The following is a 23,019-nucleotide window of genomic DNA, read 5'->3' as shown; positions in this document are numbered from 1 at the left end:
AGTGTTTGCTAAGGTCTGAATTATGAACCTGGCTGGTACTGCTGGGTAATGTGGGATGGTTGAATGAATAACAGTATCTTTTGTGTTCTCTTCTCTTCTTCGGCAGTCTTCAGCCTGGCCTGGCAGAACATGCTCAGGGAGACGGCCAGGAAGCTGAGGAGCTCTTGCATAAAAAGCAACGACTGAACATGGTTTCTTCATCTTCGGATGGAACGTGTGTAGCAGCTCGCACTCGCCCAGTACTGAGCTGTAAGAAGCGACGACTTGTTCGACCTAGCAGCGTTATGCCCCTTTCCAAAAAGGTTAGTGCTGTTTGGTTTTTTGACGCGGTTTGTAGCTAAAGCTCCACACCAGAGAGCCGGCTCAGGTACCGATGTGTTGGTCCAGTGTGCTTTTGTCCTTTGCATGAAGAGCTCTCCCTGCTCTGGGAATGTTAGTGGTCATTAAGAGGGGGAAGAAAATAGGGAGGAAGAGGAGGACAGTGAGGCTTCAAAGGCTGTTGGAGAGAAGTAAAGGAGAAACGAAGGAGAAGCTTTTAATTTGTTGAAGGCTTTTAATAGCTGTCACTGGGAGGGGAGATGCTGAACTCTGATGTGGGTTTTCTTTTCTGAAACCAACCAGCCTGAGGTGAACTTCAGGCCGGGTAGTTCAACATGGCACAGTCTGAGCAGTCGAAAGAAGCTCTGAAAAGTCAAGTATCAGGAAACCTTAACTCCGAGCACAGGAATTAACACAGTCCCAGGAACTTGCTGCTACTTGCTCAAAGGAAAACTACAGTTGTCTGACCAGGCGTATGTGGGGTGTCTTGCAGAAGGCCTGCCGGGGTGATCGTGTTCGCTTCCGCTGCTTAAGTTTGGAAATCTCTGAACGCCGTGACTCCGTTCTTGGTTTTGTTTTCATTTATTTTTTTATTTTATACTTCTCTCCACATAGTCTTCTCTTGCCCTTTTGCAGAATTCAGTGGAAATACAGTTTATTCCCAGTATGAGGAAAGGCCGTACTTCATTCTTTTTAATTTCTCTTAGGAATGCCATAAACTGTCAGTTGGAGGACAGATAGTTAGAAATTGAGGGAATAAGGACCTTTTTTGTGCCTGTAGCTCTCATGATTGCAGAACCATAGATGGCAAAAATCCACTTACCTTTGAGTCAAACTGTTTCAAGTCAAACTTTACCACAAGGGTTCGGGGGTTTTCACTCTGCAGGTGTTGGAGTTTTAAAGAGAAGCTCAAAAAGCAACATTTTTCTGAGCAAAATAGATCCTCACTCAGCTGAGTTAGCTTTAACTGATTACTCATTTGCAGTTTTATCTGGGGTATTTCTAGTAAACCTCTGCAGTGACTGCTTGCAAGATCTTCAGTGATTTGCAAGTTTATGAACTATCTCAGAGGTGATGCTGACTTGTGCACTCAGTATTTGAAGTCTGTTAATTCTGTGTTAGTTTTTGACCATATTCTTAAAATACATTTGATAATCAGAGATGGTTCAGACGAGCAATTCCAAAGGATGGAAGTTGTGCCAGATAGCAGAGGATTTATGTGGACTTCTCCAGTTACTCGAGAGAAAGCTGAGTGATGGCTAGGTCATGGTCCAGAAATACCGTGTCCAGTTGACCACACTCTCCCGCCTAGCACGAAGTGGTTGTGGATTGCTGTGACCAGAAATTACAACCAAGAGAGTTCATGTTTCAGTAGAGATCATCCATAACTGTGCCTACTGTTGGCAAAATCTGAATACAACATCACTTGAAATTTTTATGTCAGGAGATGTCCTGTAGGAAAGACAAGAGGCTTAAAGGGTGAGTGCGTCCGGAGCGTGCACTGGATTGCAAACAGGACTGGTCTTGTGAAGCAGGACGGGAAGGGGTCTCCTGCAGTCACCCACAGCATCCCCGTGCCCCAGAGCAGACTGCTTTATCCTCATACCATGCCAGATGGTTTGTCTAAACCTCCTTAGGCAAGCTGTTTGAGTGCTTAGCTGGTCTTGGTTTTCAGACAGCAAAACCAAACAAATCAAACTTTCTAATATTGGCTGCCACTTAAAGTTGTTACCAGTAGTCCAAGTCCTGGTGTAAACTGGTCAGCTCCCCTCGCCCCTTCAGAAGCTCTCCCCGAAGCGTGAAAGTTGATGTGGTGATCTTTAATGTGGTCACCTCTACACTAAACACGGCACGGGTCTTTCTGGTTTTGCACACAGGATGTATTTTTTTGGACCTTGTGATTTTTTTGTAGTTTTCCTTTCCGTTTGGTCCACACGTTTCTTGAAATATGTGCCCAAAACTGGGTGCAGCCCTCCAGCTCACATGTTAGCAATGCCGAGCAGAGCTGCAGGATTACTTCATGCGTCTTACACAGCCATCCTGTTTATAAAGCCCCGTGGGGTGCTAATTCTCAGTAATGGTACGACACTGCTGATTCATGCTCATTTTCTGATCCATAACAACCACCAGATCCTCTGGGCAGAACTGCTGCTCAGTTACCTCTTTCTCCTCTTCACTGGTCACTGAAGCGTCTGCTTGTTGCATTTGCTCTCAGTGAATTAAATTTTATTTATTTTAGATAATTTCCAGCTCTTTCCTTCAAGGTACTTGCAGCCCTTCCCAGTTCTAGTGTTATTTGCTAAGGCTTATGGATATTATCTCTTCCATCATTCCAGTCATTAATGGAAATTATTTGAATAATACTACTCTCAGAACAGAATTCTGCAGGATCCAGTTTGATACATCCTTCCATTTTGACGAGGAATCACGGGTTGCTGTCTCTGTATGGGATTTACATCCAGTTGTGCATCTGCCTACAGTGGTTTCATATAAATGAAGTCTATATAAAATCTGTATAAATCTGTGAATTGAAAGCCTGTCCTGGTTTAAGAAACAAGGTTGAAAAACACCTTTTTTCATTCTGTAAAGATGTCCCTGTAGGTGTCAGCTCTTGACACATAGTGATGGCTCTCTGACCCATCTGAACTCAAAAAGGCTTTTTTTTCCCCTCTCTGACAACTGAATTGTGCTGCCTCATGGTTTTTATAAATGAGGTTTCAACCTAGATAAAATTAGACACTTTTAGTCAAATTTAGTAGATGTTAAACTGTGCTGGTGAGTAGTAGTTTTCAGTTGTGTTTATGCAAAGTGAAAGCGTCCTTTTTTGAGTTGAGACTAAATGAACAGGTTTTATACAAGGTATAAAAAAGGAAAAATCAGCCTTTAGGGTGTTTTTCATGAGCTGTCAGAGGAACGTGTGAAGAGAGCCCTTAGACACGTTGACCTCTGATATGTTGAAATTATTCTCTCTCCCTTTTCCAGGTCCATCGTAATAGCCTGGTGCGATGTAGCTGTGATGTGAACCCTTCGTGTGCTCTGTGTGGCACTCGAAGCTCGACAACTCTGGAAATCCAGTATGACGCCCCTTTGCTGGAGCGCCTCTCCCAGCTGGACTCGTGTATCCATCCTGTCCTGTCATTCCCAGATGGTAAGCACAGCACCCACGGAGCTGCCAGGGGTATTGTCAGACTGGGTCCTGAGATGGGTTACAGGGGATGCTTGGACGTGCTCCGGAGCCTGCTTGGGTACGACCAAGCTTGTTCATCTGCAGTTATTTTTAGGAGCAGAGCATTTACCGGAGTGGAAGGGTCCAGGCAAGCGTTGCATCTGAAGTCTGCTCTGCTACGAACGCGTGTTATGGGAGCCTGACCTGGAGCCCCGTTCGGGGTGGGGAAACCGAGCAGTGCCTGGGAGTCTGTACAGGGACCTGGGTCTTTGGCTGGTGTCTGGGTGGCTATAAACCACTTGAGAAATATTTGCTTCCGCAGAGTTTGTTCATCTGTATAAAATTATTTGTGGATTGGTTTAAGTCACAGGAAATGGTTTTGACCTTGTAAGGAATTGTAAATGATCTTCCATGGTTCAGAGGGTACAGAAAGAAGGGATGTTCCCATTTCCCTCTGTTACGGTATCAGGGTTAATCATCGTTAAGAGGAATAACTAACCAACCCTGACTGTGGGGTATTCACAGGTTTCGTGTGTAGGGACTTTTCCCAAGAGAGAAAAAGTAGTTTCCAGAGCCTTTTGCTTCCTAAGCTGCCAAATTAAATACAAGCCTGTTCTTTGACCAAAAACTATTGGCTTGCATGAGATTGGTGTCCATCTGTCATCCTTTTCCTCTGATCACAAAATACAGAACCACAGATGATAGGAACTGGTACTTTTACCAGGAGAGCCAAGCAGTAAGTAGATGATAGTGGTTCCTCTCCTCGGTGGGAGTGCCTCACTGCCTGAGGTGTAAACCACCGCTGGTGGTGCTGGGAGGAAGGTGTGTGTCCCTGCTTCTCATGAGGATGTAAAGTGGTTGGTCCAGGTTAAGACACTGGGCTAATGTGTGTGTTTAGGTTTAAATTCTAGCTTTGCACAGACTTTGTGCGACAGTAGGAAATGCATGGAGTGTCTGGGAACAATTAATCTGGCATCTTTCACTAGCGCTATATTTAAAACAGACTAAAATAGTGAATTGGTGCTATTTTTAAAAACTAAATCCTCCCCCCCCCCCCCCCCCCCGACACATCTCTGTTAAGGAACGCTAAAGGAACTTAATGTACTGAACTTCTGAAGCAGAAATTTATTTCCTGATTTCACAGCACTTGTAATCCTCTGTCTAGAGTGTTAAGTCTAATATCCTAGGAAGCGGTGAGAAAACCTGTTGTGTACTATTGCAGCATGGCCACCAGGCAAATCATCTCATCCCATATTCATTTCCCATTTTCTTAGGGTCAGCTGCAGCCAGCTCGCATGGTAAAAGATCCATTCTGGCCGCGTGAGATTAAAACCTTTGTTTTTAAAAACACATGGTGTAAAGCTTAAAACACCTATACACAAATACCCATTCCCTTCCTCCCTCCCAAAGGCAGTGACAGAGAAACTTTGATTATTCACTAATGTTTAATATAGTTTTGCTAGGGTTGCTTTTTGGGGATGGGGGTAATTTTCTGTTGAAACATAAAGCCGGGTAGCGTGTTCAGGTAGGGAAGTGCTCTACCTGAAGTTAGTCTGCATCGGGGTGTCTGTGAGTATCAATCCAGGTTGCTGTCGGTGCTCCCGCATGATTATTTTGGGGGCTCACCTTGAAAGCAAACAGGCTGGGCCGATGGGCAGAGGCTCAGGTAAGACTTTCTGGAGGAGCTTGGGAGGTTGTTAGATGGAGCCTGGCCTTAGAGCTGTGAGCATGTGCTGACTTTCACTTTGAGCCTGTCTCTCCGGGGCTTCTCCGGTGCCAAGCCGGGGATCTCGAGCAGTTTGCCAAGGGCAAAATTGCCAGGCGCTGCAGGAGGAAAAAGATCATTTATTCTTCTGGCAAGCGGGGCGCAGGCATCGGGGCTTTTAACCCGTTGCACTTGCGTTCCGTAAGCGCTTTGTGCCCTTCCTTTCAGGTTGTTTTTTTTTTTTTTTCCTGGTTCGTCTGATCTCTCGCTGGGAATTTCAGATGATGTAATAACCTTGGTGGGAGGATGAGCGCCGGGGCGGGCGGCTCGGCGTGGTTGCCATCTGCCGGTCCCCGGGAGGCTGCACGGCTCGGCCGAGCAGGAGTGACAGTGGCACTCGCTGCACAGACTCCGGTGCAACTAGTGCTGACAGCCGGACAGTGACAAGCCAGCAAATAACTTATTTTCTGCAGACAATGTTTTGTCTTGCATTTTTCCCCTCCCTCTGACCTGTCTCCTCCTTCCACAGATGTGTGGGCTGCTGGGATGGGGTGAATTTTCAGGAGAAGGCAAAAAATGAACGGAGAAGAGGCCATTTTCCCCACGTCAGACCACTTCAACACGGTGGTGTTGCAGCCTCGCTGGCAACGTCCTTAAAGGACTGCCTTGGCCCCTCTCTGTTCTTTGGGACGTGTCTCCACAAACCAGTAGTGGTGGCCAGAGAGCTGCCATTGCGCTGGGATAACCCTTCCTTAGCAAACGGATGGGGCTAAACCAGAGCTTTAACCATCAAGGCACTTGAAATACAGCTGTCCTGGCTTTTTCCTGCGAGTCAAATTCCCTCTATTAATAACAGCCGACTCCAGCCCATGCTCTGCCAGCTCTCTCCGTCCTGTTTGCCTTCCCGGATCTGCTGGGGCTTTCCAGTCCCTGGCATTGGTGGGGAAATTTTGGAGGGGTTCAGATACTGGCCACTGAGACTACCGACAGGGCTTGAATCTCTCAGCTTGCCCTCTGAGATTATCTAGACGCAGTTCCTAAACCCCACGGCAGCTCCTAATTGCCTCCGTGTCCCCTCTCCAGAGCGAGGAGCTTCATTCCTCGTGCAGGGCCTGGGAAAGTTCATCTCTGATCAGGGTTGTTTCAAAGTCCTTGTGAAAATGTGACGTGAGCTTGAGAGATGTGGGGGAAGGATGTTTGTACGACTAATGCTCATCTTAGTGCTTTTAACTCCTAGCCGTGGCAGCGTGAGCTTGCATCGGGCTGCGTGTCCTGCTGGCGATGGTCTGCTGGTCTGTACTGGGGGAGGAGAGCAGATGGGTGGCATGTCAAACCACGAATGCTGGTGTAGAACGATCTTCTGGGTGTAGTTGGGGAAGATAAATTCATGTCTCAGTAGTTCTTCTGTTAACCCTAAAGGTTTTAATGCTTTGCTGAACTAGGATTTTGGCCCTCAGGCATATAAAAGAGAGCTGGGCCTCGAAGGAGACAGGCAAGCAGTATTTGGTGATCAGATCTGAAGTTTGAAGCTGTGAGTATGAAAGGAAGGCTTATCCGTGGGACTCCCGAGGCTGGAGTAGTTTGCTAGTCCAGTTAATGTTGGTGTTTTTTTATAGTCTACCCTATAGCTTTAGCCTATCTGCAGGAGAAATATGCTGAATAATCTCACTAGTCTTCTGTCTTTTGGCTAAGGTCGGGAGTGCACATGTGTGTGGGATTTGGGAGAAATGAAGCTTGAGGAATGTGGGCAAAAGTAGCATCTGCCAAATTTCACAGCGGTACAGCACACGTGCTTGTTGCAAAACAGCGGGATTAAAGAGGGACAGGTACTCTGGATTAACGTGATCTGTGGTATGCACAGAAACTTCAGGCTCGAAATGCATCAGTTACTCTGGTAATTACCCGTGAGTTTGCCTGCTCGCAGATGACTGCATGACCCGGCCCCTGCCTGGGGAGCTCCCGGTGAGCAGCAGTACTTCTGCTCTTTGAGCCTCTGAAGTGTGCTCACTTACACAACTTTCATTAGACGATTGAGGTGCCACATCAGGGAGATTAACGTCATACAGTACTTGGTTGGCTTTTGGCTTGACCTGAAATTGAGGATTTAAGCTGAATGTCTCTCTTCCAGACCGTACCTCTGTAGATTTGATGTGCTGACATACCTCATATTCTTGGAAGTCAGATCTGAGATAGCAGAGTTGAGCGTGGCAGTACATGAGATACCTTCAGTGGTAAAGACGCCTGGTTTTTCTGACAAAGGCTTCATTATCCTGCCGGGATATACTTGGGCTGTGAATCCTGTAGGAATGTCCTTCTCTCAAAGAGCTTCAGATTAGAAATGTTGGGTCCTAACATTGCAGGTCCTTCCTGAACATGAGGAAGGCGTAGGCAAGCCTGGGTTTTACAGTCAATGCCTGTATGTTTGTCGAGGACTGTTCTTATTGGGGGACTGGGAGAGGATTATGGTACCGCAGCTTTCTGGTGCATAATTTAGTTAATTTGAATGCCGTGTTTTGTATCCCTCTGCAGATGTGCCGACGAGCCTGCACTTCCAGAGCATGTTGAAATCTCAGTGGCAGAACAAACCCTATGAGAAAATTAAACCTCCCAAAAAGCTCTCGCTCAAGCACAGAGCCCCCATGCCTACCAGCAGCCTGTCTGACCCTGCTCGCAAGGACCGCCACAAGCTGGTGAATTCGTTCTTCACTGCAGCCAGTAAGTGTCCTCCCTGCCTCCGCCGCATGCAGAAACATTGCCCGGTTTTGTACCCGACAGCCATGCAGTCTGGGAGGAGAGAGGAGGATACCCTTGAAATTCAGCTCTCAGGGATGAGGCTATAGTATTGCAGGCCAGGGCTGAAGGAGCAGTGTGTGCAGGTTGTGAAGTTCAGGCTGGTCTCGGTTCGTAGGGACCTCTTCTCCCTCAGTCTGAAGCTGTGCTCACACTGGCACGGGCAGTGCTACAGCTCGCTCTGCTGTGAGCACATCTCTCCAGCGCCCTGATGGTGTTGAGCCCGACCTGTCTGGATTTATGGAGCTGGTAAACTCTGCCCGAGTCTCCAGTGCCAACAGAAAGAGAGGTGAAAACAGGCGTTTCATAGCTCTTTCTCTGTTCCCCTCCTCAGAGCGCTCACATCAAAAAATCCAACCAGACAAGGCACACAGGCCGCCTTTAGACGATTTTACGGCCGTGTCCAAGGCCGAGAGAGCGCCAGAGCGCTCGCTTGTCCAGCCTCCTGCCTATGACAAAAAGCGATTGCGAGACTGCTCATCTGAGAGGAGTGAAGGTAGGCTCCCACGGCCAGGTCTCTTGGGGGGAGCTTGGGCTTTGCTGCATATCCAGCCTCTCTCCCCCCTTCAGCCTCGGAGAAGGGGGAATGCACTGCTTCTGGGCCTTGTCACCACCGCAGCAATGCCTCGTGTGCTCTAACTGCTTCTTCCCCCAGGGCCTCAAGCTGGCAGCCGCCATCAGAAGGTGCTTCTCTTTCATGCAAAGTGCTCCTCAGCACTGGCCGTTTCTGGTGCACATGGTCCTTTTCTACCCACCGCCACCCCCCTTTGGGTTTTTTTGCTAATGTCATTCTTCCTTTTCTCCCACCCTCCTCGTGTAGTGTTGAAGCATCACGCGGACGTTGGTGGCCCAAGCTACTTGTCAGCAGCTGTGACCCCCACACCTCACAGCCCTATAGCGCGGCAACTGTCCACCTCCTCAGAAGGCTCCGCTCCTGCCAGCACGAGTTCACAGGGCACCTCCAGCACAGCCGTAAGTATCTAGTGCCTTTCTGGAGAGGTTTCTGAGCTCAGCTCCGTCATGGGGTCTCAGCTTTTGAGCAGTTCAGGCATCTTAGGCTCGAGAGCGCTTAGTGTATCTCTTAGCGTGCTGGACCCGTTGGTTCAGCTGATGGTAGGGTTGCTGACCCTCTTTTTTACTATGACTTTGGGTCTGCTGGAGTTCCTGGGTTGACGTTGGCTGTGCAGACAGCCAGTCAGCTGCAATTACAGGTTCACCGTCAGCTCAGTAACTGCTGGTAAATGTTCCTGCTCTGAGTAGTCCCCTGGCTTTGCTCCACGTCTGGGTTTTGGTTTCTGAAGTTGTCTGGGGATGCCTGGAAGAGAAGAGCTGAGCACCAGCAGTGTGCTGCTGCTGGTACAGTGGTGCTTCCACTGAGATAGCTTTCCTTTCATGGCCTCGGTGGCACTGGCCTGTAAATGGGGTTGGGGCCGAGTCACAGTGGTACAACAGTGGTGGTCGAGATCTTAACTTTCACCTGTACGCAAGCTTCAGCAGTTGCTTAACTCATACTGTCTTCTGAGACAGCTCAGCCTCCCAAAATGCTAAAGGATGACAGAATTTGGGACCTTTATGAAGCTGTGTCTAAAAGCTGTCTGTGAGGAGGACTGTAACTCCCTCCCACTGTGCTCTGGGACAGATCGATGACACAGCTTCTCTGTCAGACGTCATCCACCCTCCCAGCGCCTGACCCACGGTAACAGAAGCCTTTGATTAAAGGGCTGAATTCTGCTGAACTCTTAAGTGTCCCAGTGAAGAACCTGGCCTCTGTCTGGCCACTGCAGTCCATAGTTTGTGCCACAGCCTAAGCTGGCTGTGACCCAGGGATAACGGAGCAGGTCTCCTCAAACCCTGATAGTGAAACCAGGGTGGTTAAAAGGCATCTGTGCATGGCAGAGCTGAGGGCACCACTTCCAGCTCAACCTTTTGTGCCCTTGTCCTTGCTCCAAACTTGTTACTCCAGGGTTGCCAGGTCCCGGCTGGGTTTCCTTCACTGCGGAATTTGCTGTTGTGTCATCAGCTGTGACATCAGTGAAGCGCCCTGTGGTAGCACAGGGTGTCTGAAAAACCCAACAAGCAGTGGTAGTTTGGCTTGAATGTGCTAGGTGTTGGAGAAGAGGACAGCCCTTCTCAGCAGCTCTACCGTGTCAAGATGACATTTCCTTGTGCTTCACACACATGTCTTGGTGTTCTCTTGCTGCTTTTTCACAAGCTTGTTCAGAAAAGCAAGATGAAGTGTCTTCCCTTTAGCAGCCGAGTCCCGCAAGAGCGTTGCAGGCACTGAAGTCGGGCCTCTGGGCTCAAGGGTCTGGATCCTGGGTTCAAGCATCCCAGTCTGGCGCAGGTTTGCACGTGCTCCCCAACTAGTGGGTGAAGCCTCACTGTTGACAGTGACACGTTGGGATTTCCTTGCCGCCATGGCAATAGTTGCCCACCCACTCCGTCCTCACCCAACTTCACACGAGTCCTGGGGTGGGTCCCTGGCAGTTGGGTTCCCACATCTTTTTACACTAAAAGCCGCAGGGATCAAAGGAGATGGAGAACACGGTAAATTGCAGGTGACTCCGTTAGGAAGACGGGCCATTTGCGTATTGAGCTGATCCATGAGGATTCGTGTCACTGTACCAGCAGTGCTGCTGTCACAGGTTTGGGGGAGGTTTTTGGATAGACAGATGGTAGGAGAGCACCCAGCGTTCAACCAGGTTTAAATAGATAAGTGTGGAGCTTATTTCTGTCTTAGAAAATCTATTCCCGTCAAAAGCGCGGTACAGATGGAAGCTGTTAGGCTCTTAGTACAGCTGTCATAACCCGAGATGAACTCCTGTCTGTCTGCTTCACATTTCCTCCTCTGTCACAGTGTCACCTGTGGTCGGTCCAGACCCCTGCAGGGACATGAGCAGGGGGGCTGTTTCCAAACAGAATGGTTCTTCCCTCTTTCCTGATGGTCTCACTGCTTTCTTTACGTTGGCAGTAGGGAATTGGATTATATGGGAGACTTTTCTTCTTGCTGGGTCAGTTTATCAGCTGGCTCCATCTCCTGACCCATCTGGCTGGTGCCAGTGTGGAGATGGTGGCTGGAGCTCAGCAGCCCTTGCTCACCTTGCTTCGGTGCCTGCAGGGCCACCGCAGCCCTTGCCCGTGTTTGTACCTTCCAAGGTAAAGATTTTTGGTTGGGAAGAGAACTTCCAGCCAGCAGTGGGTGAACTCCATTCTGATGCAAATTGCTGTTGGTTCTGGAGTCTCCGTAGGTCTTATGAGGCCATTTCGTATGAGGCCACATTCTTTTTCTGTCAATGACTTAACATGACAAAACCTGCAGCCCTTTCTCACATGGTTCTTGTCTTCATGTTGCAGCAGCCAAGGAGGAGGAGAGGCGAAAGTTCATTCGATATTAACAACATTGTCATCCCGATGTCTGTTGCTGCGACGACTCGTGTGGAGAAACTGCAGTACAAAGAGATCCTCACACCCAGGTACATGCCTGATCCCTGGCTCCAGCGGGGTTGTCACGTCCCCGGCTTTTACTGTGCAAATGTCTTGTCAGACGTTCAGCCTGGCCTGGGGCTTTGCTCCCAGTGGGTGCCAGTGCTGGTGAGGCAAGGAGCTTGCTTCTTCCTTGAAAGTAGGAGGAAGTTTGCAAAACTTCTGATCGTACCCTTGATGCAGACTTGCTGAGTTAGGGAATATGTTGTCTGAGTGTCCCTTGTGCGTGAAAGCCAGCTGCCCTGCTCAGGTCTCTTTGTGCAATCTAAAGTCATCCTGGTTGTCCTCTGTCCTGCTGCAAAGCTGCGGAGTATGTTGAGCCAAAGGTCCTGGTGGTTTCCCAGCTCTGCGCGTGTCTGGGCTGGGCGGTGGGTGCCTGGGCTGGGTTAACGCTGCAGTGCAGGAGGAGGGCCATTGCCTTGGGTCGCACGGCCGGGGGAAGCACTCCCATGCCTGGGCAGTGGTAGGAACCAGAAGTTTTCTCTGCCCAAGCTGAGTGCGAGGAGGTGAGCTGTCAGCCCTTGTGCGGATGTTCTTGGATTAACACTATGGATGAGATCAGTTGCTGTTGTCACACCTGAACACTCGGAGTGTGCTGACTTGCTGCAGCACTGGTGCAGCTTCTTCATCCAAACTGCCCAGTTTCCAGTCCTTCTTTTCCCTCACAGTTCTCCAGGTCTCTTTCCCAACTTACCTCCTGGTCCTACGCGCTCTTCCCAGGCCCTGTTCAGAGCGGGGCAGGGAGAGAGTCTGTTGCTGAGCCGGAGGAAGAGGAGGAAACGCTGCAGCATCTGCTCTGCTTCCTCTGCCCTTGGCAGGCACCAGCCATGCTGCCAGACCAGCACCAGGAGCTGGGCAGGGAGGCAGAAGGGAAGGGCTGCAGCGGGAGGTCGCTGCTAGCCTCGCTCTCCATTCCTGACCCTCCCAACGTGGAAGGACGTCTCCTGCCTGTCCCCCAGCGTTGCACTCAGTGGGTGCGAGCCCACTGCAAAAAGATGCGCTCAAAATGGAACAGGGGAAGGGGAAACTATTGTCTGATAGCACAGGAGGGATTTTGGTAGACAAATGTGACCACTTGGCTTAAAACTGAGCCTAAGTATGTTGCTCATCGTGGCAGGCTTTTATTTTTTCTTTCCCAAAAGACCGTGTTAGTGCATGCAGGGCATGTGCTGCTGTGCTTGGCTGTGCCTGTGACTGACTGCCCTCTGATGTTGTGTGTTGCAGCTGGCGCGAAGTGGATATCGGCGCTCTGAAAGCGAACTCTGATGAAGACAATGAGGAGGTAAGAAGAGTTTTATTTCCGAGTTAACGTGGGATGGGCTTAGTAGCAGCTGAACAGTGTCCGTGGAGGATGCCAGAAGGGAGCGGACACAGGGACCTCAGCAGGGAGCTGTGGAGTCTCTTCCTTTTTTGCAACAAAATGGTACAACTGGTCTTGCAGAAACCAGCCTGGTGTCAGTTCCTTTTCAGGAAAGGCATGATAAGGCAGAAGTTGGATTAACTGGCTGGGTACAGCTGAATCTGAGGTCTAATTGCTGTCAGGAGACCTCTCTGGGCAGCAGTCTTTTTATGGAGTAGTCTAATCAAGAAACCATGACCTGTCATGCCGCTATAGTTATTATTTTAGCTAAACTGATAATGGTGGTATTTCCTTAAACCTCTGTATGAGCGCTTTCATTCTGGGATAAGTGGCTTTCCTTTGGTTTTTAGTTCGTAATCTCTTCCTGAGCAATGCAGACTCAGTTTAACAAGGTGCTCTTGCACTCACTGATAGCATCTGCCTCTCTCCAGACGTAAACATATATTTAAATTCATGCTGTAGGTAATGCTGGAAAAACTGCACGTAGATGCGTGTTGAATATAAGCAAGCTCTGACCAAGCCCTGTACCCTTCCCTTTCCAGATCGAGGACTTGTCTGATTCGGCCTTCGCTGCTCGGCATGGCAAGTGCGAAGAGATGGAGCGGGCCCGGTGGCTTTGGAGCACGAGCATGCCCCCGCAGCGGCGGGGCAGCAGGTACGCTTGCCGGCACGGTTCCTCGGCGCTGGCAGAGGCTGCCCCAGCACACCAGCAGCACTCGGACGCAAAGAGGATGCGGTGGGTTTCTCTTGGCCCAGGTGTCGTTCCCAACAGAGTGGGATGCTCTTGGGAGCAGGTTGTGAAGGCTTTATTAGATTGGCTGATCCGTGAAAATGGTTAAAAGCTTGTGCTGGTCTTGGAAAGTCTGATCACCATCCACAAGAGCAGCTTGAGGAGCCCTTGTAGGAGTGGGGCGTAGTCTTGCTTAGGTGGGGGTAAAGTTACACACCAGTTAAGTTGCGGACGACCAACTCTTGCACCGTCTGTTTGGATTCTGCTTTCTCAAGCACTTCCACCGCTCAGAAGTGTGGAGGTTGGTGCGCCAGCTTGGGAGTCCTGAGAAAACCGAAAGGGCTGAGATAGGCGTCCTTCATGCAGGACCAAGGAACAGTGGTTGTTCTCAACGTTACGCTGTCTATCGCATCTCTGCTCGATTGCTTCAGCAATGCCATTTCTCTGCTCCATTTATATACATGTCCTTGCCTTCCTCTGATCACTTGACACTTGATTCCCTTTCTGCAGTGTCTTTTTGTGAGTTAGGTGTCTAAAACCGTACACAGTTTCCAGCTGTTGATCTCATCATAAACCTGCATAAGAGATTCACTCTCCTCCATTTTGTTTCCAACACTTTGTTTGCTTTTGAAACTCTCTGCTCTTGGACAGAAATGTGTGCTGAACTACGACTGCATGCAAACATGCACCCGGTCATCGTAGTCTGGTTGTGGTTTCAGTTTAGCCCTGTCAGCTGCATGCAATCGCACGAGGTTGTTTCTGCAAGAACTTCTGCGAATGCAAAGATAGCATTGGTCAAACTCCGTTTGAGCTGCTGCTGCCTCGTTTCGTCTGCAGCTGCGTTTCCTGGTGCTGGTGGAGTGTGGGACATTTTGGTGTTTCTTCGCAAACTTCTTCAGCCAGTTTCTCACGTCTGATAGCACTTCACCGTAACTTTGCTTCTCTAAAGACCCTCTTCTAAGGACGTTGGTGAAAGGTGCTGTGTTGAGGTCCTGGCTTGGTCACTGAGGTGAATTCAAACTTCATCTCAGAGGTTTAGAAATGCTGGTGGGAAAGGACTTCAGAGGTCTCTGATCCAGCCTCCTGCAGGACTGCTGCCAGCAGAAGACCAGGTTGGCTGTGGCTTTGGCCATGGCATGAATGCTTCCGAGGGTGGAGATTCCCCCAGAGCTGGGGAATCCCAGTGCAGCTCCCCAGCAGGGAGAGATGGGGATGTAAGTGTCCCTGCTCCGCTGGCCATGTTCCTCAGCGCAACCCAGGACGTGGTTTGCTGCGTTTGTGGCGAGAGTGACTTGGCCAGGTTCAGCTTGGCGGTCGCCACGTCCCGAGCGCTGCCTCAGCAGGACCCTTGCTCGGTCCCTCAGTTCCCAGCCCAACCCCAGGTTGTTCTCTGCGGCTGCTTTAGTCTTTCTTTAGAAATGGTTGGAGCCCCTCATGGCCTGGTAGCTGCTGCTTGCTGTGATTCAGCCAGTACCTTGCTCCTCGCCTGTGGAGTACTTGGGCCAGGTAATAACCAGTAAACACTGGGGTAAACTCGCTTGCTTTCCCTTAAACGTCATTCTCGTCGTGAGCTGCTCCAGCAGATCTGAGCGTCTTGCGGTCTTCCTGCCTCGTACATGTAACAGATTGGTTTGGTTTTTTCCTGTAGCAGCTTTTAAATTGCATCTTGACTCAGCACACTGACTCGGTCTAGCTTGCTGCAGGTGAAGCTGTTTTATTAGTCTAATTGGGGTTGGGTTTGTATGTTCTGATGAACATTTTGGCCAGGATCGATTTTGGAATCTGATCCTTGGCAGTCCTTGATGGCCACTTGCTGTTGCAGTTCATCTTGAAGAGTTGCACACAGATGTGGGGACTCCCATCTTAGGTTAGTTTTCTCCGTTAGGTTTTCTCTGTTAGGTTTTCTCCGTTAGCAGCCTGTGGTGGTTTTATCTGGGAATCTGTGTAGGTGCTCAAACTTTCTTAATTCTTGGTTTAAATCTGCTGAAGTCTAGGGGTTTTACAGTGCTCCTCCTACGTCCAGCTGTTGAACTTGCTGCATTTTCAGCATTACTGATTCGCTACGCTTGGTTCTTGAACTGCCTGCTGTCACATGGCATGTGGATGGTGGAAACACTTGGAGAAACCGATTTTGAAGTGTCTGATTTCATGGGGTGGCTTCCCATCGTGGTATTTATGCCACACTCACAGCGTAGGAGGCATGTGGGACACGTAACCTTAGGAGAGCGGCATCCTTGTTGCCAAGCTGCATTGGGACAGTGGAGACGGGACAAAGATGAGCCTCGATGAGTTTAACCTCTGGGCTGCGGCATTCCCTGCTTTTGTGTGTACACCAAATCCCCGCGGCCTTCCCCATCGTACGGCTGCTCCCGAGGAGGGGGCGGTGGAAGGGATCGTAGGGCAGCAGCGAGCGGCCTGGGCCCCTGTATTGGTGGGAGCGCAGCTGGGACTGCAACCAGGCTCTCAAACGTGTTCCTATCTCAGGTCTTACAGATCGACAGACGGACGGACGACCCCCCAGCTGGGGAACCCCTCAACTCCCCAGCCGGCATCCCCGGACGTGGGCAACTGCCACTCCCATGCGGAGCTGTCCCACACCCACTCACCGCGCAGCCCCATCAGCCCCGAACTGCTCTCTGCCCCCCTCACCCCCCTCTCCCGTGACTCCATGCGGCTTCTGTCCAGCGAGGACACCCGTTGCTCCACGCCCGAGGCCGGCCTTGACGAGCAGGTGGGTGCTGGCTCTGGTTGTGGCCGTTTGCTCTAGTTTTGTTCCTGGAGGCTGGCGGGAAGGTCCGAGTGCTGCCTGTTGCTGTGTGGCTGCAGCGGCTGCTGCAGATGGTCGTAAAGGTAAATCTGATGCTCCATCTTGGCTGTGTTTTATCCTCCTCGCTGTGGGGAAACAGCTTGGAAAACCTGCGTGTGGGAAATTTTGTCCAAACGCTCAGCCGGATGGGATGTAGCGCCTGGTGCCGTTCGGCATAGGCAGCAGGACGCTTTTCCAGCGGTTGGTTCAGTTTGGAGGCAGCCGGGTCCTCACCACGTCTGCTGAAGCTTTCCACGCGCTGTTAACGAGGCTAGGCTAAGTCCGCGGCTGGCACGGCACCGTGGAGCTGCCCGCTCCGACCGCCGCTGCGGGCAGCCGCAGTCACACATGGAGGGGGAGCAGAAGAGCTTTTCCGGAGGATTTTCCATAGCCTGATGTCTCTTCCCTTTAGGCAGTGCAGCCCTGGGAGCGACGCACCTTCCCACTCTCGTACGATCCCAGGACAGAGTGCGAGGACCAATCTGACCCCCAGGACCGGTTGTCGCGCTGCACCCGGCGCACGTCGGGCAGTAAATCCTCCCGGGAGACCGATGGCACTTCTGCTTTGCCCAGCCTGGCCAGCCTCAAGAGCCGAACCCCCCTGGCAACACCCTCCTCCTCCTCCGCAGCAGCAGCAGTCCAGCGGCCAGCGCACAGATAGAGACATACGGGAAGACATGAGCAAAACCAACACACAGAACTAACTCTTGGCATTAAAGCTTCCAAAATCTGCGTTTGATATTCAAACATCCTGCCGGGAATTTTCACAGTTTTTAGTGAATTTAAGGAGTTTAGAAACTGTTTTTTGTTTTCTTTTTTTTTTTTTTTTGTTTTGTTTTCTTTTTTTTTTTTCCTCTTCTCCATGTTTCCTTGTCACACGAATGAGAGCCCCCAGATTCCTCCCAGCGGAGTGAAGCCTCGGGAGGGGAGCAGCCCACCAGACCCCCCTCCCTCTTTCCTCCCCTTCCCTCTTAGGTGTATAAAACTAGAGCACAGGATTTAGCTGACTAGCAGACTTTGGGGATAGTTTTTCTCAAGCAAAAGGGTGTCTTTTTCTCTTAACCCGCTACCCCCCTCCCTGAAAGGTTTTAGTGGAGTGAAATTAGTGGTGAAAAGTGATGTCTTGGGATTGCAACCTTCACTAGCTGTCCGTCTGTCCTCACGTGCAGGGTGCCCACCCTGCACTTCCACCCGCCGGCGTTTTCCTCCCCTGGGTTGTAGTTCCAGGTATCCCGAGGGGTGACTCTGCCCGCCCCGGTCTCTTCTCTGGCCCCGGGGCCGCCCGCCACCTCCTCCTTCCTTTTCCCCTGGTTTGGGAGCAGCCGTTTGCTGTGCCGAGGTCTGGCTGCCCTGTCTGTCAGGGGAAAAGGAAGGACCTTTTCAGCTGCTTCACGCACAGCTCCGTGCGGGAGGAGTGGGATTTCGGAAGCAGCCTTGTTCACACCTTGCGTGTTTCTCCTGGGTCGGAGGCAGGGAGGGGAGAGTCCCCAGCCCGGTGCGGTCAAATGCTTCAAGCAGGAGCGAAAGTCACGACGCACTCACGGGGCGCCCTTTGGGGACGCGGCTGTTGGCCGAGGCCAGCAGCAGCTTTCAGCTGGGAAACGCGGGTCTGCGACCGACGCTTGAGCTCTGCCCTCGCGTGTCCCCCCCGCAGGGCTGGGAAATTGGGGTGAGGGCAGCTCTGGGCCGCAGCAGCGAGGAGCCGCCGTGGGCGGCAGAGGGAGCGTCCCGTGCCAGGAGCGGGACGCGGTAGGTGCGGGTTGCACGGGCGAGGCGCCGGGTGGTCCCAGTAGCTGAGTTTGGTCTCAGAAAAGGGGAAATCGGAGAGGGAAGGAGGGTGGGGGCGGGCGGGCGGCTCCCGCCGCGCTGGGGGGATCGGGATCTGTCAGCACTGCTTCGCTCCACTTCACACACGGTCCGAGAACAGGCGTCGATTCTGTTTCATTTCCCAGTCGTTGGTCCGACGTGCCACTTCCTGACAGGTATTTTCTTTTGAAACCGAGTTCGCTGTTGTCCCTCCCTCCCTCCCCGGCCCTCCCGCACCCGCAGTGACTCCCGGATCCCGCACACCGTTCCCATCTGTAACGCTTTCTGATCCCAACGGTGTGGCTATTGGTCCCTGTCCTGTTGCTAGCATTGTGCCTGTCTTATGTATAATCACATCACCAAAAAAAAAGGAAAAAAAAAATACAAAGGACATATTTTTTTTTTTCCATTTTGTAATCGTAAAGAAATAGTAGCTAAACTGCTTAATGGTTGGGGTTTTCACAATTTTCAACATTATCTAGTGTTTTTGGTTCTGTTCTAGTTTAAAGGATTTGTCATCGTTTCTTTAAAAACAACAACAATGCTACCATATCCCTCTGCATAAGTGCTTTTCTATTTATAAGGTTGAAAATTCTGAATAACCCTTTTAGCATTATAAAAACCACAAAAAAAAACCACCTTGTATTTTGTAAATATTTTCTTTTCCTGCTTTGAGCTGTGTAATGTCCTTGTTATATAGAAATGCTTTTCTTCCGAGAAGCTGATCTTTGTTAATGTCTTGATTCTGTTGGCAAAGCACAAATGTGCTTATAAAAAAAAAAAAAGAAGAAAAGATTAAAAAAAAAATTAAAACAGAATATTCTATGCAACGTGTGTTTGTGAAACGCTGGGTTGGGAAGTGGAAGGGGCCCTTCCGCACGCTCGCCCGCTCTCCGGCGGATCAGCCGCTTCCCTCCCACCGTGCGTTTGAACGGCCTCTTCATTTCCTTTGTAACGTTATTTTCCAGGGTTATTGTCAGCGAACAGAGGAGTTGTTCCGCGGGACCGGGCTTTGCGCTGGGATACGTGATGGAGCAGGACCAGGGCTTGGCAGTGCGGTCCTGGGAGAGCTGACAAGACCCGAGCGCTGCTCGGTCAAACCGCCCGCGGTGAGCGAGGGTTTTATTTCAGGTGTTCAGGGTTAACTGGTTGCTGCTGCTTCGCACCCAGGTACCGTTTGTGCAAGTTGTTTGCCCTCGTGGCGGGTTTTGCTGTGGAAGTTGAATGTTTGCAAGGGACAAGTGGCGGGAGGCAACTTCCTGGGGCGCTCCTACGTTTCCAAGATAAAAGAATTAGACTTTGTTCCTCGTTACCCAAGTGGATGGGAAACAGGAAGGTGCTGGGTGATTATTAGCCAGATGATCAAAGAAGTAGGAGGCAGCAACCTGGGCATCACGGGGTTCGTTACAATTAATTGATGGGAGGAAAAATCCGATCTGAAAAGCAAACGGCCGCGCCAGCAGCTGTGCCGCGCTGGAAGCTCCTGGCGTGCACAAGGCAGCCGAGTCCTGGGGAAGGTGCGGAGCAAAGGGCGCGCGGTGCTGCTTTGTGGCCGCCGAGGTGCCGGTATCCGTGGGGGGATCTTGGGCTGCGAGGGCTGCAGCTGTAAGGGGCTGGAGCTGGGGGGGGACTAAGGCATCGCTGGGGTTCGAAGCAGCCTCTGAGCAGCCCCAGCGCTCAGCGGTGCTGTGGGGGCAGAGCTGCGTTCAGTCGCGCCGCAGCTGAGGAGAGTTCCTGTCCAGGGTCATGCAACCAGCCGAAATAAACCTTGGGTTTCCTGGCCCTGCCTGCGCCGCCCACCGGGCAGGGCCTCCCCTTCCTGCACCCCACTTGGCCGCAGGAAGAAGCGCAGCCTCCCAACGTGCTGTGGGGAAGGGGAGCTGGTGAAGCCACAGCCTGGCCTGTGGTGGAGGCTGGTACGTGAAAAGGGAAGAAAAAAGAGAGCAGCCCCTGCCCCTCTTTACCGCTCCCTGGTAGCTGGTGCTACGGCCCTCGTGTGCTGGCACGGCTGCCGGGGATTGGCAATCCCAGTGTGTGCCCGGGGCAAGGACGGACCTTCGGTGTGGCCAAAACCCAGCCCGAGCCTGAGCCCATGTGCCGAGAAACCCCCGTGGGCCGGGTCCCAGTTCCCCCGGCACTCCCCAGCTCCCCCGTGCAAAAGAGGCGGCGTTTGTCGTAGTAATGACTTTATTTCCAAATTCACTTTTACGGCAACAGTGTAAACCAGTTGTTAAAACGCACGATACACTATGGACATTCACAGACAGAAGCTAAGCTAGAATGATACACTGAGATCAAACCTTCCCTCCCCGCCCCAGCGCACCGCAGGGAACGCGGGGCTGCCAGCACCACCGGCAGGCTGACGCTGGAAGTTCATTTAACAAGCGTACTTCTGAGTGCAGAAACATTATTTCTTTCTTTTTTAATCAGTGCCGGTTTTAACCCTTTTCAGACCAAGATGTGTGTGGAGTAAAGGAAAAGCCATGGGTCAGTCTGTCCAGCTGCTTGCGGTAACCCTCAGGCCTGGGTCTGAACGCGGGGTCGGGGCTGGGGACGTGGCTCGGGCTGCTGGGACAGCGGGAGACGCAGTGGATGGAAAGGGCTGTCCTGGGACCCGGCAGCCCCCGTGGGGGAGGACGGGGGTGCAAGGGGGACGGCAGCCGGGGCTGGGGACGTGTGCTCAGCCGAGGATGCTGAAGGGGCTGCTCCCTGGAGCTCGCCGCACGCTACGGCTGCCCCTGGCCCGGGGCCTTGGTGTCCCTCAGGAGCTGCACCGCGGGGCCAGGGGTGGTACGGGGCAGGGCCAGGAGGGGCAAGCTCAGCTACACCCTGTCCTGCGGGCGAAAAGGGTTAAAAGGGGTGATGGGCATGCGGTGGTTCTCCCACTTGCTGGTTTTACAGAGGACAAAAATACGGCAGCGGCTCCTGCACCGACACAAAGATAGTCACGGCCTGGAGTCACGTCTTACAATCAGCGTCAACTGAAACGGAGTGAGCGCCAAGCTGGGCGGGGGCCTTCTCCTGACCTGTTTGTGTTGGTGCTGGACCAGCCTCTCCCCAGCAGTAAAGCAGCTCCTGGGGCTGCAGAGACAAGAGTTGGACCCCCCTCCGCCCCCCCAAAGTGCCACCCCCGCCCTGACACAGCCGTCGTCCTCCTCCGGCACTGGGCAGGCGCCGTCCCCACGCCTCCCGCTCGGGCTGCCACCCAGCCTGCGTACAGCAGCAGCCGCTCACCACCGCGCAGAACAACCCAGTGGAGCCTGCGCAGGGCGTGCAAAGGGTGCAGCGGCCTGGCAGGTTCATCAGCTGTTTAGGATGGGAGCAGGTCCCATGCAGGAGGAACCGCTGCTCTGCCCTTTAACAGCTGCTGTAACAGCCTCAGCGGCACCCAGCCTCCATCCCAAGGGCGACCGGTGCTCTATGCCCCAGCGAGACCCTCCCCGCACCGTCCCAGTCAAACCAGGATTGCGGCCCTTTGCTGGCCAAGCACGGCTCTCCCTGCAGCCCGGCCCTTGGGGTGCACGGCCCGCGGCGCCGCTGGGCACCCCTCCACCCTCACCGCCACTGCCAGCTCTACCCCCGCAGCTCAGCTGGTGCCTCTCGGGGGGGGGGAGACAGGGAGGGAGGACGCACTCTGAGCTGCACCGATCGCACCTCAGCCTCTTTGGTTGTAGAAGGAAGGGGCACACAGGGACAGCCACCGGTGCAGCACAGCCCCGGGCCACCCCCTCACGCTCCCTACACTCCCTATGTTGCCACAGGAACAAAAGCAGCAAAAGAAATAAATAGCTCAGCTCTTCGCTGGGGGGTGGTTACTGCTGTGTGGAGGACGCACCGTCAGGGGTAACACACTGCGAACTCAAACCAGGAGAGCGCGCGCCAGGCAGGGGGGGTCAGTGCCAGGGAGCAGCCTCTGGCCCCTGAGCTCAGGATGGGACCTGGGGGAGCTGCCGCCACGCACCAGCTAAAACCACCCTTGCGCCTTCCCCTCGCGTCCTCCCGGTTGTCTCCTACCGCTGCCAACGGCGCGAGAACAGCAGAGCCATGGAGCTGCCACTTCCGCGATCTCTTAGCTGACCTTGCAGGGGAAAAAAAAAAGAACACCCCAAAAATGTTACAAGCTGCACCCAAATCCAGGGGCCATCCCAGCCCTGGAGCTGCGAGTGCCCCTCGTAGAGCGTCCCTGGGCCTTGGGAGGAGCACAGAGCCAGGAAGCCCTGACGCAGCCCCCCCCCAGCCCACAGACCACCCCAGGGAGCAGGGCAGTGGCTCTGCGCCCACCCATGTGCCCGGCAGACATGCGGTGCCGGGCTGCCCCATGGGCGCCAGGTCTGGGCACAACCCTGGAGCTCGGCAGAGCTCCCCCTCGGGCCCTCCTCGCTGGGCTGCGGCGGAGCCGGCGCGGGGCAGCTCAAAACTACTTACAGCATTTATTTTTTTTAAACACATGCTCGTTTATGAAAACAATCACCCTGGCACGGTCCAAGCATATACAGACAAATCTACTCTACGACACGAGGGGCTGCCAAAGGAATGGGGAAAAGCCTCTACTCATCCACTCAGCGGTTCCAGCACAGCCACGGAGAGGGGAACGGCCGTCCGGGGCCCCTTCCGCAATGGGATACCCCAGCCTCGCCAGTACTCCAGCTGCCGGAGCTGAGAGGGGGTTTGGGGGATACCTGGCAGCTATCTTCATACACATCTCGGCTTTCGGAGGTAAAAACAAAAGGTTTCTTCCAAATCAGCAGGCAAATTTAATGCAGAAAGGGAGGGCACCTCCCTGCAGTCCCTGGCTGCAGCACCCACTACCTGTGCCGCCCGCATGCCAGACCGCCAGCCCAGGCATCGTTAGGGT

The 23,019-nt window shown here is 52.4% G+C and overlaps 1 protein-coding gene across 5 annotated transcripts in view; it reads left to right on the top strand.

The window, feature by feature from the left end:
* The window catches only part of KANSL1 (KAT8 regulatory NSL complex subunit 1), an 80,843-nt gene extending 63,662 nt beyond the window's left edge, over window positions 1-17,181 (top strand). For 2 of the 5 annotated variants that reach the window (XM_059830311.1, XM_059830309.1), the window contains 10 exons: window positions 107-302; window positions 3,301-3,466; window positions 7,719-7,904; window positions 8,314-8,475; window positions 8,800-8,951; window positions 11,334-11,452; window positions 12,687-12,744; window positions 13,365-13,477; window positions 16,166-16,283; window positions 16,771-17,181. In XM_059830311.1, coding sequence (XP_059686294.1) covers window positions 107-302; window positions 3,301-3,466; window positions 7,719-7,904; window positions 8,314-8,475; window positions 8,800-8,951; window positions 11,334-11,452; window positions 12,687-12,744; window positions 13,365-13,477; window positions 16,166-16,283; window positions 16,771-17,019 — 1,519 coding nt within the window. In that variant the 3' untranslated portion in view covers window positions 17,020-17,181. Of the gene's footprint in view, window positions 1-106; window positions 303-3,300; window positions 3,467-7,718; window positions 7,905-8,313; window positions 8,476-8,799; window positions 8,952-11,333; window positions 11,453-12,686; window positions 12,745-13,364; window positions 13,478-16,036; window positions 16,284-16,770 lie in introns of all 5 variants that reach the window. The other 3 variants (XM_059830308.1, XM_059830307.1, XM_059830310.1) reach the window with 2 other exon arrangements.
* Window positions 17,182-23,019: the final 5,838 nt, after the last annotated feature.

Source organism: Gavia stellata, chromosome 28 (assembly GCF_030936135.1).
Source record: "Gavia stellata isolate bGavSte3 chromosome 28, bGavSte3.hap2, whole genome shotgun sequence".
Lineage (NCBI taxonomy): Eukaryota > Metazoa > Chordata > Aves > Gaviiformes > Gaviidae > Gavia > Gavia stellata.
This window is presented reverse-complemented; position numbering and strand designations above follow the sequence as displayed.